Source organism: Mastigoproctus giganteus, chromosome 9, assembly GCF_048544385.1.
Source record: "Mastigoproctus giganteus isolate SK-2022 chromosome 9, ASM4854438v1, whole genome shotgun sequence".
NCBI classification, from domain to species: domain Eukaryota; kingdom Metazoa; phylum Arthropoda; class Arachnida; order Uropygi; family Thelyphonidae; genus Mastigoproctus; species Mastigoproctus giganteus.
Window position 1 is genome coordinate 219583983 of NC_143583.1, and position 21817 is coordinate 219605799.

Below are 21817 nucleotides of genomic sequence, written 5' to 3' on the forward strand. Positions count from 1 at the left end.
TCTAGCGAAGTCCTCTCTTCTTTTTCTCGGCATACAAGTATTTGTAACATCAAATCCCTTCTTGTAAAATTTTCCATATTTTGATGTTACGTTCAACATTCAGATCTCCATTCATAATCACCTTGCAGGCCATGTCAACCTCCCGAAAAACTTTCTCCAGTTTTCTGTTGAAAATTCTTTTTGGTGCCACTTCAGTGTTATCCACTTCAGAATTGCCTTCCTCTTCTTCAAATGCAGTCACGTACATTGGCAGTGTCCAAAGTTTTGAATCCCGAGTCTTTTCCATTCTTCATAATATCTTTGGCAATTGTCTGAACTTTCGATTCAAAACCAGTGAAATCATTTTACAAATGGGGAAAAACATGCTGCCAAACAGAACGCATGTTGTTGGCAATTAATTAGATGCAGGTATATTCTCAATCGCATTCCTGATGTTATAATTTTTCCAAAATGTTTTTAAAGATGATGATCCTACTCCTGTTGGAGCTTCAATCACTTGAAAGTTTGCCACAGATAATATGCCTTGATTGTGGCAATTACGCCTTGATCCATGGGTTGTAAGAGAGACCTTGTGTTAGGTGGAAGATGGCATATTTTTACATTTTCATTGTGATGAGAAATTTAAAGTGGATGGCTGGCACATTGTGTAAGAGCAACAAAATTTTGAACTCCATCCCTTCGTCCTTGCAGTAACATTCAACTGTCAGATAAAAACAATTTGTGAACCATTCTGTAAACAATGCTCTTGTAATCTATGCTATCTTATCGGATTGCCAAATTACAGGCAATGTGGCTCTTACGCAACCCTTTAGAGTTTTGGGTTTTCTGCTCCCAACACGAATAGAAGCCTCAATTTAAAATCCCCAGATGAGTTTCCACCCAACAAAAGTGTTAAACGATCTTTTGATGCTTTATATCCAGGTTGGGCCTTTTCCTTTTCAGCTAAAAAAAGTTTGTGAGAGCTTTTTTTTTTTTCAGAACAGTTCAGTTTCATCAACATTGAAAATTTGTTCGTCCTTGTAGCCACCTTCTTCAATGATGTCTTCCATTCATTGGGAAATCTTGCAGCAGCATCTTTGTTTGCATTTGCACTTTCACCTGAGATACGAACATTGTGAAGCCCGACACGGTATTTAAAGCAGAAAACCAACCACGACTGGCTGTAAATATTTCTTTACTATCCTCCTCTTCATTTCTTTCTTTTTTCTTTGGCATGTTATAAAGGCTCATGGCTTTTGCTTGAATGATGTTTTGACTCAAAGGAATTCTCTTTTAGTTACAATCTTCTATCCATATTAATAAAAGATGGGGTTCAAAATTAATTCCAATTGCTTAGTTATCACTTTCATCATGTAAGATGCGTAGAAATTCCTTGCTCTTTATACTGATCCTTCTTTCGAATAATTGTTCGCACTGATGCGTCATTCATTCCATTTTCCCATGCGATTTTAGCATACAATGCACCATCTTCATGGCACTTGATAACATCAAGTTTTTTTTTTCTAATGTAAGCATTTACGTTTAGTAGCTCCACCCCTTTCCATTTTTTTTTTTTTTTTTTTTGACTCGCTGTTTCATATATAAAGGGGTAAAAAATAAATTGTGAAAAGAAAAGTTTGAAAAGCTATCACATCGTCCCGTAAGGATGGAATTAAGAATACTGAACACTGTTGCAGGTTGCTGCTGACTGACTGCCTGAGGGGAGCTATTGGCACATGTGCATGTGAGACAATAGAGTTGGTACTGTAGCATATATGTAGAGTAGGCTGTTGAATGAGTTTTAATATGTACAGTAAATTTTTGACTTAAACTTAATTGAAAACCGTGTTATAATACTGTGCTGTTTGAAGCCATGCTAAGTGAGGTATTGCTGTATAGGAATTTTGCTAGCAGAAACAAGGAGGTGATTATCCCTTTGTATAAGGCAATGGTCAGGCCATACCTTGAGTACTGTATACAGGTCTGGAGGCCTCATTTTAGGAAGGATCTAGAGTTGCTAGAATGAGTACAGAGAAGGGCAACAAGACCGGTGAGAGGAACAAAGGGGTACACTTAAGCAGAAAGGCTAAAGTTCGTTCTGCAAGTTGCAGCATCTGGAGAATAGGCACCTGCGAGGTAATCTGACTGAGGTGTATAAGGCCTTGAATGGTTTGAGCAGGCTCAATGCTGATGGGATACTTCCGCTTGCTCAGACTAAGGATGAAAAATTAGTATGAATTAGTGAAATATGAGATAGTTTCCATGTCTTTCAAGAAATATGCAATCACTTTGAAGTTTGAAGAAAGTGAATGTTCAGACCACAGCAACAGTGATGATGATGAGTGTGACATCAGCAGCAACAACATGCTGCTGCCATTACAATGAATAAAAGCTTCATTTTACATTTACACTTTGTTTAGTAAGCACTTATGAATTTGTTCTTAAGATGTGGTCAAAAAAAATTCCAAAAGGCACAGAGAAGCCTAAATGATGGGTATACATGATCCTAAAAACTTATCTATCAAGAGAAGACAGACAAATCTGCCTTCTGTAACAGAAAAGTTGAATAATGATCTGAGTGTGACCAATCAAAAACTTCCATCTCAAAGTACCACAGAACTAAAATGACAAATTGAAAAATTAAGGCACCTGCTACTTACTTCATTTATTCTTTTTTCAATATCTTTCATTTTACTATCACACTGTTTGCTTTCCCTATGAACCTTTTCAGCAAGACGCTGCAATTTTTCTAACCTAAAATGACAAAAATTTTAATTTATAAATTTGGAATTATTACTTAAATATCCTCAATTATTATTACTTAAATATCCTCAATTATTATTACTTAAATATCCTCAATTATTATTACTTAAATATCTCCTTAATATTTATTTATGTTTTATAGTAATTATGAACATAAAAGTCTATAATGAAACATTTAATATAAAGAAACATCTTAAAATATGAGGTTATCAGCTGCAGGCTGAGAAAACAAAAATTATAAATAGTTACATTTTTTTTTTTTTTTTTATGTGAACCCCAAACACGAGATGTATTAGAACCTATAGTACTTAGTACAGTGCTTGGGTTGGAGGATGAGAAAACGAAAGAAGATATTTGTTGACATTGGACTTGAACTTCTGTAGATTGTAATATTCAGGAAATACGTATGAAGGAAGGTTGTTCCAGAAAACAGCAGTTGAATGAATAAATGAGGAAGATGAAAAGTTGGTTCTGTGGGTTTGAAGTTGGACAGTAAATGGATGTTGGCTGGTGTTGCACGTGTTCAGACTGTTTTGAAAGAGAGAGAGAGAGAGAGAGAGAGAGAGAGAGCGAGCGGGAATTATAGAAGCCAATTCAGAAGAACAGTGCCCATGGAAGTATCTGTAGAAGAGGCATGCAGCAGAAATAGTACGACTATGAGAAAGCGAGTGGAGAGACTCTGTTAGAGATGAATCATTAATTAACCTAACTGCCCTCTTCTGAATGGAATCTAGAAGCCTGAGAGAGGTTTTGGAGGCACCACCCCAGATGTGGGAACAATATTCCATGGCAGGGCGGATTTGCGATTTAAACAAATTTAAAGCTCAACTGGACAGGTATTTCGAACAAACGGAGGGGTAAAACGGGAGTGGTGTGTGTTTTTTTTTTTTTTTGGCTGATGCTGAATAAGCTTGCTTTCTTGCATCATATGCCTCTACTAATGCTAATGCTAATTAACATTGCATCAGCTAAAAAAAAAATCCCACAGTTCCAGTGGTGTAGCATTTTCTTTATTTGAAAAAGCTTATTGTGAGTTTGTTCCTACCACAGTTTGTTTGGTCAACACACAGCTGCTGGAAAATGGGTTGTAGTCCATATAAGGTATGAAGGCAAATGAAGACACAGGGAGGAGTGAATTTTTAGCTGCTCGATCTGCTTCTCTTTTCCCCGGATATCGGCATGCCCAGGAATCAGCAGAACCTTACCACTGTTTTGCATTCTCTGAAATATATTAACTGTGTTTTTGACTTCTTTCAAAATAGGGCGAGGGTAAGGATATCTGTGTTGTAAAGCAGTTAATGCACTCAGTGAATCTGTATTTATTATAGTTGCTTGATTAGGCACGTTGCTACCATATTTAATATGTCAGCAACATGCCTAATCAAGTCAAGCTAACCATTTCCACAACAATCGAGCTACCCATTTCCACAATGCCAGATGGTGTTGGGGAAATGAGTAGCTTGAATAAATTTAAGGAAGAATCAGGCATACTATTAGAAGGGATGGGACAGATGAGGTAGGTAGGGTTTTTTTTTTTTTTTTGCTAATGCTGTATAAGCTACTTTGCATCATTTGACAGTACTACTACAAATAATAAAACAATAAACTTATAATACTTTTAAATCCTTTCAAAAGAAAAAACTATGTGACTTGACCAAAGATCACATAAAATCTTAAGTTAAAGATTTTATATAAAATTTCTATAAATTGGCATGCACTTTAGAGTACACAGGAGGGTAGTATATCTGGTCTTAAAAATATATATGTAGTGCACAAAAAAAAAAAAACATGAAATACCTGGCTATCTCATCATGAATAGCTTGGTCCCTCTCTTGATGTGCCATCATTACTTTGTTCCATCTATGTTCCAATGTGTCAAAGCGAAACTGCTCTTCTATGTCTATAGATTTTACATCTCTAAAGTGATTCTGTAAGAGAAAGAGAACAAAGACTTTAATAACAAAAATACACTAGAAATTAAATCTGTATAATCCAAATTATGCTAATTTCCTTCCCTTTTGTTTATGCAAAGACAAGATGCCCAATGCTTAGGAACAGGTTTGATTACATGGAATAATTTATTATTTGCATGTTCCTGCAAGATTTTCTGCTTACTGTCTACCTCATTGCTTAATAAAAATTTTACAATATGCATATGGTATTCAAGAGAGCAAACTGAGGTTTTTCACAGAACTGAAGTTTTGACTGCAGAATTCATGTATTTATTTCCCAATTCCACAGTGTTTGGAATATAGTAAAATCTAACTTCCTGCTGTTTCCACTTGGGCTTTCTAATAAACTAAAAAATTTTTTGTACAAGTGGGAGTGTTAGAAGTTGACTCTTAGAAGAATAAGGCTCTCATTTGGGAGGGCAATCTTTCCCAATTGTTCAAAGTATTCATCTCTGATATAATAAAAGTTTATTATATAAATATTCATCATGGTATAATAAAAGTTTACCATGATGGATTTGCTAAGGGCATGTCCAAAAGTATACTGACTAGGCTTAAGGTCCACTGAGTGGATAACTCTTGTAGCTAGCCATTATGATGAATTGTGTCAAGTAATCTGAGAACACTTGGTCTAGCTTTTTTTTTTTTTTATGAAAACCCCAAACACAAAAGGTATCAAAACCTATAGTACTTAGTACCGTGCATGGGTTGAAGGAGAAGTGGTACACGAAATTGTAGGCCGACTCATGTTTTCAGGGCTCACATTTTTCTGTTCGAACAGAAATTTCATGAAGTGTGATAGCATGAACAGAGGAGCACATTTCTGGAGGTCACTACCATAAAACAAAAACAGTTTGCTGTTCCCGATTTATTGGGCTTTTCTGTTAGTGCGGGTAGCACACGATGACGATACCAGCAGAATTGTACTATGGAAAAGATGGTATAATGGCCTAAAAACATATAATGTCAGACATAAGGCCAAAAGAATAAATATTTGCGAAGGAACAGGTCAAACAAAAGCAAGTATAGTTCAGATCTACAGGAGATGATTATCCAGTGAAATTTAGATGAATATCCAGTGAAATTTTAGATGATCAGAGAATAGGGTCTAATTAATCATGGCTCAAACTTCCAAATTAACTTGCAGCTGTAGATAGAGGTATGCACTTTTTTGGGTTCATCAAAGGTTGATTGAAGATTGAGTGAATCCACTGAAAAGAGTAACAGTGCATCCAGCAAGGAAAATAGTAACTTTGAAAATTCAGGGAATCAAGAACAGCCAGAGTACAATAGCTACTCAATGGCAAAATTAATGACCCCAAAGGTGATGAATTTTAGATCTATTGATAAAATTTCACGACATAAAAGGCCAGGTTAAATGAAGTAGGGTTTTGTTAAGGAAAAAACCATTCAAAAAAATGGCTGCCAGATGAACAGTAGATCTGAGACAGGTGTCAGAGTAACAAAGTGATAAACCGAATGGTTTTTTAGGAGAAGAAACTTAACTTAAAAAATCCAGGAACAAAAGGCCAATACCAAACACATAAAAAATTATAAGCAAAAGAGTAAATTGTACAAAATTCCATAAGGTTGAAAAGAAGAATTCAAACTAAACAGGTGAAAAAACTTAGTAAGTAAAGCAACAGGGATCTCATTCCGAAAAAGAAACTTAAACGGAAATCATGAACAGTGATTACTTACTAAGTAGTGGAAATCCCAGCAAATAATATACAACTGTACAATACCTTTAACATGGACAAGTGCCAAGTAAATCAAAATTGAATTTCTTTTTAATGGTAAAAGAAACTATATTGAAACAGTATTTGATGAAAAAGGGAGGTATATTATAATTTAAAAGCTTGTTATAAAAAACCTGTATTGCTGTTTCATGCCTACTTCATCCTACTACTTATGATTACTGCATATGTTGGCTAATGTAGTAGTAGTAGTGGCACGTGATGCAAGAAAGCAAGTGTATGAGCTTATGCAGCATCAACCAAAAAAAAAAAAAAAAACACACCATTCCCTCCAAATGCCTGTCCAGTTCCTCCTTAAATTTATTCAACCTATCAACTTCCACAACGACAGATGGAAGTTTGTTCCAGCAATTAACCACCCGCTGGCTAAAGGCAAATTTCCGCACATCTATTCTACATCTGTCTTTTCTTAATTTGAATTTATGCCCCCTTAGGTTTGTAATCTGAACAAGTGGAAGGATCCCATCAGAATTCAGTGTGCTCAACCCATTCAAGGCCTTAGCATGCTGAATTCTGATGGGATTGCTTCAATACAAACAGTATTTCTGTGTATTTTATTAGAAATATTGGATTGCCAATTTGTGAGGTAAATGACCTCAAAGTTAAAATAATTTCTTTTATCATATATGTTTATTAGATGAGGACCTGCATCATTGCTAAGTATAATATTCAGATCAAGGAAATTGGCTATGTATTTATCAGAATTTTCTTAATTAGGTTTAAGATCAGAGGGGTAATATCTATAGCACAGCATTCAAAGTCTGTATTTAACACTAAAATGTCATCCACATACCTGAAAGCTAAAAATTTATAATTGGGATTGCTTGTAATAAATAATTCTTCCAAGTTTGCAGACAATACAAAAGTCAGCAGGGTTGTTAATGACACTAATGACAGTACGCTGCTGCAACAGGATCTAGAAAAGATGAGTAGATGGTCTGAGAGGTGACAACTGAAGTTTAACATTGACAAATGTAAAGTACTGCATATGGGAAGCAGTAACCCCAGAGTAAAGTATCAACTGTGGTACTACACACACAGTTGATATGTTACTGTGTGTGTGTTGTACTACCCAGTTGTACAGAGTGAAAAGAAAATGGGGGGTAATTGTGCAGGCAGATATGAAGTTTTCTGATTCAGAATTCAGATTTGTCAATAATAATTCAGATTTGAGTTATCAAATCTGAATCTGAATGATCAAGAGTAGCTCATGGTGTCTTGTCAATGATATACAGGAATTTTTCTAGCAGGGATAAGGAGGTGATTATCCCCTTGTATAAAGCAATAGTCAGACCACACCTTGAGTATTGTATACAGGTCTGGAGGCCTCATTTTAAGAAGGATGTAGAGCTGATGGAACGAGTACAGAGAAGGGCAACAAGATTAGTGAATGGAACAAAGGGTTGCTCTTACGAAGAAAGGCTTAAGTTTTGCAAATTACAGTGTCTGGAGACTAGTCACCTGCGAGGTGATCCGATTGAGGTGTATAAAGCCTTGAATGGTTTGAGCATGCTCAATGCTGATGGGATTCTTCCTCTTGCTCAGAATAATCACCTGAGAGGGCATAAATTCAAATTGAGGAAAGACAGTTGTAGGATAGATGTACGGAAGTTTGCCTTTAGGCAGTGGGTGGTTGATTGCTGGAACAAACTTCCATCTGTCGTTGTAGAAGTTGATAGCTTAAACAGATTCAAGGCAGAACTAGACAAATATTTGGAGTGAGTGGATGGGTGAAATGAGAAGGGGGGTGTGTATGTGTGTGTGTGTGTATTTTTTTTTTTTTTTTTTTTTTTTGATTAATGCTATATGAGCTTGCTTTCTTGCATCATGTGCCCTTGCTAATGCTAATAGCCTAAAAACAGGTTGGTTACAATGCTGGAAATTTGTGAACCCATAGGATTTGATTTGATTTGGTAGTTGTTGGTGCATCGGCCTCTGTGACCATATTGCACCTCCCAAGGTTTTTGCAGTACTTTGATCCAAGCCCGAGGTGGGAATCGAGTGAACCCATAGGAACTCCAATAATTTGTTTGTATGCTTGTTTGCCTGTTTGTCCCTCTGTTGATTTAATTATTATGTTTAATTTATTATTTTTGCTCAACTGTTTTGCCATGCTACTGGCATTAGATTTGATTTTATATTTAATATTAGTTACATATATATATATATATATATATATATATTGCTTGGGCATTATCACTTGTGGTCAGTTAGAGAATTAATCAGACTGCAAAGGTTGCTGCACAAGGACTGAGCCTATGAGAAATTCCTCTTTCTGGACAAATGGTCAGGAAAAGGTATTAAGGATGTGAACTTAAAAGGTTCAAGTTCACATCCATAATACCTTTGGTAGATGGCCTCGTAACTCAAATGATAGATGGCCTCATAACCTCCAGGTAGTATCAAATGCTTGTCTAGGTATATCATAACACTAAATGCTCATTTCTGAGGAAGACATGACGAATATTCATTTCAGATTTTACCATTAAGTCTAGTGAGCACCATGATTTTCAAAATCCATATTAATACAGACTCAAAAACTAACAGTCTGCTATAATCATTTTTAACAGAATCTTGCCTAAGCAGATGGTAAATGCTATTAGGCCTATAATTGAAAGTACCTGGTGCCGTAACAACAACATTGGGGTGCCGCGTAATTTGGGTTTAAGTTACTTAAAGTTATTATTATTATTTTGAAATTTATATATTTATTTCATTATAAAAAGGGTACACAGTACAATATCCATTGTACTGTATCTTTTTAATTTTGTGGTGATCTATAATTGATCTTTATTTAGTACCTCTATATAAAGAATAAAGTTATTATATATAGGTATTTTTTTTTTTTTTTTTTATGTGAACCCCAAACACGAGAGGTATTAGAACCTATAGTACTTAGTACCGTGCTTGGGTTGGAGGTTGAGAAGACGAAAGAAGATATTTGTTGACATTGGACTTGAACTTCTGTAGATTATAATTTTCAGGAAATACGTATGAAGGAAGGTTGTTCCAGAAAACGGCAGTTGAATGAATAAATGAGGAAGATGAAAAGTTGGTTCTGTGGGTTTGAAGTTGGACAGTAAATGGATGTTGGCTGGTGGCGGCACGTGTTCGGACTGTTTTGAAAGAGAGAGCGGGAATTATAGAAGCCAATTCAGAAGAACAGTGCCCATGGAAATATCTGTAGAAGAGGCATGCAGCAGAAACAGTACGTCTATGAGAAAGTGAGTGGAGAGACTCTGTTAGAGATGAATCATTAATTAACCTAACTGCCCTCTTCTGAATGGAATCAAGAAGCCTGAGAGAGGTTTTGGGGGCACCACCCCAAATGTGGGAACAATATTCCATGGCAGGGCGGATTTGCGATTTATACAGAGTGAGCAGCTGTTTGGAAGAAAAGTAACGCCGAGAGCGAAAGAGAAAACCAAGTTTTTTAGATGCAGAGGAAGCAATATTTGTAATGTGCTTGTGCCAAGAGAGATTAGAAGTCAGGGTAATCCCCAAAAGAGATATATCCTTTTGCCTAGAAATTGGAGTGTCACTAAAGATAAGCATAGGAGCAGAAGAATCCTTTTTGCGAGATATAAGACAAGACTGAGTTTTAGAAGGGTTGAAATCAACTAAGTTGTCTTTGCCCCACTGGAGAATTACCTGAAGATCGGCATTTAAGGAATTGGTAGCAGATTTTCGAGAAGTTGAAGCTGATTGAGCAGGGCAAGGTTTCTCAAAATGGAAAGTTGAATGCAATGTGCTATCATCGGCAAAACTATGGATAGGATTTCCAGTCAATGGAAGAAGGTCATTGATATACAAGAGGAAAAGAGTGGGGGAAAGAACTGAACCTTGGGGGACACCGGCATTAGTGGAGAAGTTAGAAGACAGAGAGCCATCTACCATCACCCTCAGTGAGCGATCAGAGAGAAAACTGGATAACCAATTACTAAAAACAGTTGGCAAACCATAAGATGGAAGCTTGTTTAGAAGACCTTTATGCCAAACACGATCGAAAGTCTTTGAGATGTCAAGAGCAACTGCTTGTGTTTCACCGAACCTTTCCATTGAAGTAGTCCATAAATGGGTAACATAAGCCAGAATATCACCAGTGGATCGACACCGACGGAATCCATACTGGCGATCGTTGATCAGACGGAAGGTTTCTAGGTAGTTTAAGAGTTGGCGGTTAATTGATTTCTCCATTACTTTAGAAAGAGTAGAAGTAATTGCAATGGGACGATAATTGGATGGGAGGGATTTGTCACCCTTTTTAGGAACTGGCTGGATATGAGCAAATTTCCAAGCAGAAGGAAAAACACCTTTGGAATAAGAAAGTGAAAAAAGGCGGCAAAGAATAGGAGTAAGTTCAGGAGCACAGATTTTGAGAACAAGTGGAGAAATACCATCAGGACCTGGAGCTTTCTTAGCATCAAGATTCATCAAAATCCTTCTGATATCCTTTTGACGGAAGACCACAGGAGGCATTGAATGGACCGTGTTGGGAATGGTGGGAGGTGTTTTACCAAGTTCATTAATACATGAGCTGGAAGAAAAATGGGATGCTAGCAGGTCAGCTTTATCCTTGGCTGAAGTGACAACAGAACCATCTGGTTTGGACAGAGGTGGAAGCAGAGATGGGCAAAAGTTGCGGCCAATAGCTTTGGCAAGAGACCAGAATGCTCGGCTACCATTAGGGCAAGAAGCAAGTTTTCTACTCTTAGCCTGTTCAAACTCTAGTTTGGACTGATTAATAACTGCTTTACAATTGTTGCGAGCTTTGGTGTAGGCAGAAAATGAAACTGAAGAATTAGAAACAAGCCAATTACGATATGCAACATTCTTCTCTTGAACAGCCTTAGCACATTTATTGGAAAACCAAGGTTTAGATAAAGGACGAGATTTTAAAGTGGAGTGTGGGATAAAGGATTCCATTCCTGCAAGAATAATTTCACTGACACGATCTGAGCAAACGTTGACATCAGGAGTTTTGAAACAGTAATCTGACCAAGGAAAAGAAGAAAAGAAGTCTCGCAGGTCATCCCATTTTGCATTCTTGTAATGCCAAACAACACGAGGTTGGGAATAGCCATGAGATAAAGGTTCCATTGGAGAAGAGACAATCACCAAGTTGTGATCTGAAGTGCCTAAAGGACCTCTCACTTCGACCGTGTACTTAGAAGGGTTGTTTGTGAGAAAAAGATCAAGCGTATTGGCTGTATGATTCGGATTGTCCGGTATTCTTGTAGGTAAATGAACAATCTGTGCTAGGTCATTAGTAATTGCAAAAGCCTCAGCATCTCGACCTGCTGGGTCGGTGTGACTAGAAAACGGAAGCCAGCTGGAGTTGTGAACATTAAAATCACCAAGGAAAATTACCTCACTGTTAGGAAAGTTGGACTGGAGAAAGTCAAGTTGCAACGAGAGGAAGTCAAAGAGCTCCAAGTGATTAGTGGAGTTGGGAGAACGGTAGAGACAACAGATGGATTTGACACAATGAGGTAGAGAGATTTTAAGCCAGAGAAGATCAAAGAGAGGAGATTCCAAATTGCCAAGTCTCTGACAGGGAATATCAGAACGGACATATGCACAAGTACCACCTTTGAGGCGAAAGGAATCATACAGCGAATAATTTGGGCATCTGAGATGAACAGTAGTTGAATCAACCGATAACTGAGATTCTGTCAGAAAAAGTACATGGGGTTTGGCAGACTGCAAGTGGAAATGGACATCGTTGAGATTAGAATTGAGACCACGTATATTTGTGAAATGAATTAGGAAATCCTTGGGAGGTTTAGATCTTTTCGCAGATAAGCTTGTTCTATTAGTTTGACAATTCATGGTGTATTCAATAGTAAGAAAAAGTGGGTGGGACATGCTGTATGAAGTAATGAAATTTTTGGATATGGCGTACATGTGGGAAGAATATACCCAGATCCTTGACATAACGTGGCCTCGACAATGCTCCCCGCATACACACTACTCGGACTCCCTCCAGTCACTATCTGGCAGAGTAGAGGTAGCAAGATTATACACTAGCTGATCCGGAAGCCTCCTAGAGAGTTACCAATAGGTTCGGTCCGGTGTACTAACTAGCGGCCGGCCTGCGAAAACCGTTTTAGAGCTGTACCCTCGAAATGTAAGGAATATTGGATCTCGCCACAACGTTCATCATAACCTCAAGAGTCGTCAATCATACTGCATGATGGAAGAGATAGGGAAGGGTTGACTGGAACTTAGCTCTAGAGACTAAACATGGGTTCCACCACTTCAAGCCTCCAATAAGCAAAGTGGTGGTATTTCACCGGTTGATGAGAGTCATCTACCACCTAGTACTGCCTGGTAACATAGAGGGGCGGCATTCCTCCATGTGGTGTGGGCGCCACACCTCGACCCCTGCTTACGTTGGTTCACACCTGGGTGGTCACCCACCATGTGCTTGTGCATGGAGGTTATACCCAGGATTACTAACAGTCCCACCATCGTGAAGGTGCAAGCAGAGGATTTGGTTGTCACAGACCGTCCGGACTTCGCCGAAATTGGGTCCACTTGACTTGAGTGTCACCCGAATATCAGTTCCATCAGCGTTTTAGACTCCCAGGTAGCAAGTACAGCTTGTCTGGCATATCTGAGAGAATGTCTGTGACAACCTCAAGGACCAAGTATATATTAAAAGGTCAAAAACCACTGTGTTATGTATTTCTTTTGGCCTAGGGGTGCTGTGAAAGAATTACTGGGATAGTAAGGGCACCATGAACCGAGAAAGGTTGGGAACTTCTAATCTAGGTAATTTTTTTTTTTTTTTTGTTTGCTTAGGTGTATCAGCTGAAACTGAATTTACAGGATCATCCAGAATAACCAATCTAACTACTAATCTTTTAAATTTGGTGAGCAGATTGATAGATCAAGTGCTGATCTTTTGCCTGTGAGAATTCTATCAAGGAGTCTTTCTATTAACTAGCCTCACCTATCTAGTTATTGTGACCCACAGTGGATGAAGCCCATTAAGGTCTTATACAGAATACAGAAAAGTGGAGGGAGATGCTGAACAAGGTCATGAAGCTCAGAGAAAGCCCATATATATATAGTAAACCCCCACTATTTGCGGGGGTTACATTCTTGTGAAATGCCACGAATACCGAAAACGCGAATACTGAGTTATGGCTCCCCTATGGGAGCCATAATAAAGGGGTTCCATTCCAAAGTGTGAAATATATAAGAAAAACTAGTCTAAAATTTTGTCTATGTATGCATTATAGGTACCTTCATAATATGACTATGTACATAGACAGTACATAGTAAAATGCATGCATATGGCATCAAAATGAAAATAAGAAACAATTTAATATTAAATGTAATATTTATTAGAAATTTCAAACAAATCTTTCAATCCAGCGCCTTTGCTATAGCTAAAAAACTTATCCCGCCAGTTCTATCACCAGTTTCGCTAAAGTGTTGATAAAGGAGTTTTGCCTTTTCACGAATGATGAGTGAACTTAACGGAATTTTATTTTGAGTTCGGTCTTCTATCCACAGATTTAAAGCTTTTTCCATTTTTTCTAATTTAACGTCACGAGTTACAGAGCAAATGTTTGAAACAATTAGCGCGTTTTCACGGAGACTACGGCGGATTTTTTCTTGCAATTTTTTGATTGATCGTACCGTTGATTTCTTGATTTTATAATGTTTTGCCACTGAGGAGACACTTTCACCATTAGAAATTTTGTCCAATAACTCAATTTTATTCGCTAATGTCATCACCTTCTTTGATCTTTTCACATTTCCCTCGTTATTCGTAGCCATATTTTTGTACGGGTTAGAAAGAACTTGTCCACAATAAATTCACTTTCTTCCATTAACACACTCGAAAAAGTCTGTTTTACACAGCAAAAGGTTGATTTATCACTTTTGTAAGCATATCAATTTAAAAATTGATACATTTATTCAATTTATAAGCGTATAAATTAAAAGCAAACGACGAAACCTTCCATGACAAGCGCATAACACATACTGAACAAGGATTAGTGAGAAACATCCATGCTCGCGATTTTGTCACCCCATTCCCCCCCACCCACTGAGCGCTGTTTTGACCGGGAAAGATAATTTCAGCCACGCCCATGTTTTATTATGGCGGAAAATGTTCACGGCACTTTAAAATTCACATTTTTTCAGGTTTCATTTTATATTAAATTAGCGATCGCAAATACAGATACCGCGAATAGCGGGGGTTTACGGCGACGATGTCCTCCCAAGAGATTACGGCAGCCAGGGAAGCTTACCGCACAGTCAGAAATGAATATACTAAAGAAATTCGCAAAAACAAAAAGCAATCGTGGCAAACTCTGGTGTCTATTTCCGGAATTGAGAACCCCTGGGGCATAGTTTTCAAAATTGTAACTAATAAATTACCACGTGGTGAGGTGCTTGATACAACACTGAAAATAGAAGGTACTTCCACCTATACCTGGGAGGACACTAAAAATAACATTCTTGATACCATTTACATTGTTGAAGAGGCACCCTTGATGCAACAGCAACAAGAAATTATCAACCAGAATTTAAAATACCACACAGCAACGGTGAAGCCCACGTTCACCGGCTTTGAGATGGACCTGGCAATTAACAAGATGAAAGAATACACCATGAATTGTCAAACTAATAGAGTAAGCTTATCTGCGAAAAGATCTAAACCTCTCAAACACTTCTTAGTTCATTTCACAAGTATACGTGGTCTCAATTCTAATCTCAATGATGTCCATTTCCACTTGCAGTCTGCCAAGCCCCACGTACTTTTTCTGACAGAATCTTACTTATTCGTTGATTCAACTACTGCTCGTCTCAGTTGCCCAAATTATTCGCTGTATGATTCCTTTTGCCTCAAAAGGTGGTACTTGTGCATATGTCCATTCCGATATTCCCTGTCAGAGACTTGGTAATTTGGAATCTCCTTGTTTCGATCTTCTCTTGCTTAAAATCTCTCTCCCTCATTGTGTCAAATTCATCTGTTGTCCCTACCATTCTCCCAACTCCACTAATCACTTGGCACTCTTTGACTTCCTCTCTTTGCAACTTGACTTTCTCCAGTCCAACTTTCCTAACAGTGAGGCAATTTTCCTTGGTGAATTTAATGTTCACAACTCCAGCTGGCTTCCGTTTTCCAGTCACACAGAACCAGCTAGTCGAGATGCTGAGGTTTTGGCAATTACTAACTACCTTGCACAGATTGTTCATTTACCTACAAGAATACCGTACTATCCTAACCATAGAGCCAACATGCTTGATCTTTTTTCTCAAAAACAATCATTCTAAGTACACGGTCAAAGTGAGTGGTCATTTAGGTACCTCAGATCACAAATTGGTAATTGTCGCTTCTGCAATGTAACCTTTATCTCATGGCTATTCCCAACCTCGTGTTGTTTGGCATTACAAGAATGCAAAATGGGATGACTTGCGAGATTTTTTTTCTTCTTTTCCTTGGTCGGATTACTGTTTCAAAACTTCTGATATCAATATTTGCTCAGATCGTGTCAGTGAAATTATTCTTCTAGGAATGGAATCCTTTATTCCACACTCCACTTTAAAATCTCATCCTTTATCTAAACCTTGGTTTTCCAATAAATGTGCTAAGGCTGTTTAAGAGAAGAACGTTGCATATTGTAATTGGCTTGTATCCATTTCCTCAATTTCATTTTCTGCCTACACCAAAGCTCGCAACAATTGTAAAGCAGTTATTAATCAGTCCAAACTAGATTTTGAACAGGTTAAGAGCAGAAAATTTGCTTCTTGCTCTAATAGTAGCCGAGCATTCTGGTCTCTTGCCAAAGTTATTGGCCGCAACTTTTGCTCAACTTTGCTCCCATCTCTGTCAAAACCAGATGGTTGTTTTGTCACTTCAGCCTAGGATAAAGCTGACCTGCTAGCATCCAATTTTTCTTCCAACTCATGAATTAATGATATTGGTAAAACACCTCGCACCATTCCCAACACACATCATTCAGTGCCTCCTGTGGTCTTCCGTCAAAAGGATGTCAGAATGATTTTGACAAATCTTGATGCTAAGAAAGCTCCAGGGCCTGATGGTATTGCTCCACTTGTTCTCAAAACCTGTGCTCCTGAACATACTTGTGTTCTTTGCTGTCTTTTTTCACTTACTTATTCCAAAGGTGTTTTTCCTTCTGCTTGGAAATTTGCTGATATTCAGTCAGTTCCTAAAAAGGGTAACATATCCCTCCCATCCAATTATTGTCCCATTGGAATTACTTCTACTCTTTCTAAAGTAATGAAGAAATCAATTAACCGCCAACTTTTAAACTACCTACAAACCTTCCGACTAATCAACGATCACCAGTATGGATTCTGTCAGTGTCGATTCACTGGTGATATTCTGGCTTACGTTGCACATTTATGGACAAATTCAATGGAAAAGTTTAGTGAAACACAAGCAGTTGCTCTTGACATCTCAAAGGCTTTCAATCGTGTTTGGCATAAAGGTCCTCTATCTTATGGTTTGCCAACTGTTTTTTGTAATTAGTTATCCAGTTTTCTCTCTGATCGCTCACTGAGGGTGATGGTAGATAGCTCTCTGTCTTCTAGCTTGTCCACTAATGCTGGTGTCCCCCAAGGTTCATTTCTTTCACCCACTCTTTTCCTCTTGTATATTAATGACCTTCTTCCATTGACTGGAAATCCTATTCATAGCTTTGCTGATGATAGCACATTGCATTCCACTTTCCATTTTGAGAAACCTTGCTCTGCTCAATCAGCTTAAACTTCTCGAATACCTATTCTCCTATCTCCTACCAATTCCTTAAATGCCAATCTCCAGGTAATTCTCCAGTTGGGCAAAGTCAACTTAGTTGATTTCAATCCTTCTAAAACTCAGTCTTGTCTTATATCTCACAAAAAGGATTCTTCTGTCCCTATGCTTACCTTTGATGACACTCCAATTTCTAGGCAAGTTGATATATCTCTTTTGGGGATTACCATGACTTCTAATCTCTCTTGGCACAAGCACATTACAAATATTGCTACCTCTTCATCTAAAAAACTTGTTTTCTCTTTCACTCTCGGCGTTACTTTTCTTCCAAACAGCTGTTCACTCTGTACAAATCGCAAATCCGCCCCAGCATAGAATATTGTTCCCACATAATATGGGATAAAGCCACCAGCCCGTAACAGCATCAGAAAGTGGTATCAGCTATTCAATGAAACAGGTAGCATCCATCCTAAGAAAAGCCCTGGTCGACCAGCACTGATGCAGGAAAGAGTGGAAGTTTGGAGAGACGCATTCGTTCGTAGTCCTCGAAAATCCGTTAGAACAGCAGCACAGCACTGGTCATCCCCAAGACTTCAGTGCATAGTGTCGCAAAGAAAATTGAAAATGCACCCTTATAAACTGCAGATTCTCCAGTATTTTTGCCCGAGATGACCGTGTGAAATGTAAACAATTCGCAGAAGACATATTTGAGAAAATGGAACAAGATGAACCGGATTTGTTTCACGGACGAGTGCACATTTCATGTTTCGGGAAAGGTAAATAAGCAAAATGTCAGAATTTGGGGGACTGAAAACCCACACTGCATGCAGGAGTATCAGCGAGATAGCCCAAAGGTGAATGTGTGGTGTGGCATCATGGTTGATCGTGTTATTGGACCCTTTCTCTTTCAATAAGTGACTGTGAGAGCGGATAATTACCAGGACATGCTTGAGCGTTATGTGTATCCTCAATTGGATGAACTGCCAAATGGAGTTATCTTGCAACAGGATTGAGCGCCGCCACATTGGGCTTTGAGGGTGAGGAGGTCTCTTGATGACAAGTTTCCTAGCCATTGAATTGGGCGTGATGGTCCCATTGCATGGCCACCACGTTCACCAGATTTATCCACTTGTGATTTCTTCATATGGGGATTCATCAAAGACACAGTCTACAAGACCCCTGTTGCAGACATCGCAGACTTCAAAGTGCAGGATTACAAATGCAATTATCATGATTAAGCATGACATCCTTGAAAAAACATGGGATGAACTTTATTACCAATTAGATATTGTTCGTGTGACAAGTGGTGCACATGCTGAATGTCAGTAAAAACTTCAACTGTTTTTCACACATTTAGCACAGGTTTTGTGTTTCTATCATTAAAATTACATTTGTTACAAACATTTAAAATTGGTTACACCTTTTTGGGACACCCTGTAGATAAGATATCAGTAAATGTTCACCAAATATTCATCTACTTTCATAGGAAGATATGCACCTCCCTTTTCCACACATAAATTAATAAGACCACCAAGTGCTTAATCTCCTCTTTTAATGCCCATGCCACTTCCATTTTTAGGCCTACCATACCACACTCAGTGCCAAATACAAGGTGTGATTATTTAATTCACATACTGGTGCAAGATTTTATTCTTACCATGAGAACTTTCCATAACTGCTACCAGAGGTGTCCTACTACTGTTTGGCACATAATGGCCTTTAGCTGCCATTGTGCCATAAAAACTGCAAAACCAACAACAACAATACTGAAGCACTCTCCCTGATCACTGCTGAGCAGACTCTGTGTGCGCATGCCAGTACTTGTTGAGCTAGTGTTACATGGAGAAAGGTTTTTTTGGCACGCATCAATGACCATCATTTTGAAGCTAGTATCATGTCAGACATATAGATTGAACAGCAATATGTGATTCGTGATTATGTCAGATAGGGCTTAAGTGCATCAAAAACAGTTAAAGACATGAATAAAGCATATGGCATTGAATGTCTTGTTAGGATAGCCATATTTAAATGGCACAAGCGATATAGTGAAGGCCGTGAATCTGTTGCAGATGACCCAAGACCTGGTCAGCCTTCCTCCTCAACAACTCCTGAGCAAATCGCAAAAGTCCAGGAATTCTTGGATGAAGACAGGTGAATTACATTTCATGAATTAACTGTTAGAATGTCCATTTCATATGGCAGTGCTCACATATTGTGAAAGATTATCTGAAAATGTTGTGAATTTGTGCTTGGATTCCACACTCCAGAACAAAAACAGCAAAGAAATACTTGAAAATTTTGAAAACACGAGGTCAAAACTTCTTAAATCGAATAGTGACTTGTGATGAAACTTGTGCAAAGAAATACTTGATAATTTTGAAACACAAGGTCAAAAATTCTTAAATCGAATAGTGACTTGGGATGAAACTTGGATTTTTCAATATGATCCAGAGAAAAAACAACAGTCAATTGAGTGGAAACATTCTGATTCAGGAAGACCTAAGAAATTTCAAGCTTCTCATTCAGCTGACAAACAAATGGAAATATAAGCCTATCTAAGTCTGTATCGTCTTTTGAATGTATTTCCATTACTGAATCACCTTGCAAGATTTGTCCATCTAGGTCCATATTTAAAGCAGGGGGGGGGTTTACTTTTTTTCAAGAAATTTTGTGATTTTCTGGTGTGTTTAATGATTAATTCATATTCATAGGAACTTAGAGTGGAATATTTATGACTGTGGTCTCATTTTGTTGAGTGGTTGAGGGCATCTATGAAAAACAATACTTAACCAATCAGATATGGATATATCTGGTGGAATAGAAACAGATGTTTCTATTCCACCAGAGTGTGGAATAACAGTCAGCAGTAGTCAAAAGATACTAAAGTGTCTTTTGTTTTGACTTCTGATGCATAGGTTCAGACATTTATTCATTATTTTATATGGCTGAATTTTTTTCCAGTACTCACATTTTTGAATAGATGAGTTACTCCACCACAATTTGGCATTTTTGTGATTCAGAGCAGTCTGTATGGGTATAAATATGCCTTAGACCCACATGAGGCACATATAGAAACTCCCCTACAAACTTGTAAGCAACCAAACTTCTGATGCTGAAAGCATCTAATTAGATTTGGAATACAGAGTTTAATTTTACAGTTCGAATAGCTTGTTTTAACAGGTAAGGGCAAATTGGGGTACCAAATGTTATAATTGTAGTATTTTAAAGTAAAAAGTAAAAATAATTACAGTAAAAGTCAGAATTACTGAAAAGCACTCATCTCTTTTGGTCATGAAGGGATCCTCTTACCAAGAGAGGCTTAAGTTCTGCAAATTGCAGTGGCTGGAGACTAGGCACCTGCGCGGTGATCTGATTGAGGTGTATAAGGCCTTGAATGGGTTCAGCAGGCTGAATTCTGATGGGATCCTTCCACTTGTTCAGATTACGAACCTAAGGGGGCATAAATTCATATTAAGAAAGGACAGATGTAGAATAGATGTGCGGAAATTTGCCTTTAGCCAGCGGGTGGTTAATTGCTGGAACAAACTTCCATCTGTTGTTGTGGAAGTTGATAGGTTGAATAAATTTAAGGAGGAACTGGACAGGCATTTGGAGGGAATGGTGTGATTTTTTTTTTTTTTTTGGCTGATGCTGCATAAGCTCATACATTTGCTTTCTTGCATCACATGCCACTACTACTACTACTACTACTACTATTATTATTATTCTTTTGCTCTTTTTACATTTTGGTCTTGGAGCTTGTGTTTAATTTTTTTTTCATGTATAGTAGTAAGTCCCATTCAACTATTACACCTTTAGAGGTATTTAAAGAAGAACGCGGTGTGACTTTAGTGGGAATTCTGATGAAGGTAGAGATTTTCAATAGCCATTCTGAATGTCAAAGTTCATTCCAATAGGTACGTCTCCTGATTGCAGCCTGCAGACATATCAAGAGGGCCAGTAATACTCTGTAAACATGATATCTTGTTTTATCCTTGTTCAAAAATTTAATTAAATAAAAATCGTTAAATAATAACGCTTGTTCAAGAGGTTATCATTTAATAAACCGGAATAAGGAAACAAGATACTATATCATTGGTAGTATCTGTTTTCTGTCTTTTAATATAAGCAGAATACTTTATAGACTGCACTGCAATCACTTGCTACTACAGTTATCACTAATGCATGCCTCTTCTCCACTACACTTATTACTAATGCATATACTATGTTTTATATCAGGTCTCAAATTCAAATCGCAAACACAAGCAGTAAGTAATAAAACTGTTAACAGTTCCACGTTACACAATTTTATTACTCACGTTTTTTAAAAAATCCACATGCTTTTAAAAATAAAAAATTCACATACTTGTAATTCTCTATACATATGACTGAGCCTCTGTTTCTCGTGAAGCTTTTGTGGAATATCTTCAACTCTAAACCGTGTGCAATCTGCCAGAAGAGACTGAAACATACAAAAGAAAAAATAAATGTTACTTCAGTTTAGAAACTATATTAATCATTGGTGGTCATTTTGTTACATATTATTTATTTATTCTTTATTATTTTTTTTTATTATTATTTAAGAATTACACTGCTTCCTGGAAGCATTTCTTCTACAC

The 21817-nt window shown here is 37.7% G+C and overlaps 1 protein-coding gene across 1 annotated transcript in view; it reads right to left on the minus strand.

The window, feature by feature from the left end:
• The window catches only part of shot (dystonin-like protein short stop), a 1739701-nt gene that overhangs the window by 1607846 nt on the left and 110038 nt on the right, over positions 1 to 21817 (minus strand). The window contains exons 6-8 of the mRNA XM_090380932.1: positions 21565 to 21660; positions 4540 to 4670; positions 2640 to 2733 (exon numbers count right to left, since the gene is read on the minus strand). Coding sequence (XP_090237058.1) covers positions 2640 to 2733; positions 4540 to 4670; positions 21565 to 21660 — 321 coding nt within the window. The remainder of the gene's footprint in view (positions 1 to 2639; positions 2734 to 4539; positions 4671 to 21564; positions 21661 to 21817) is intronic.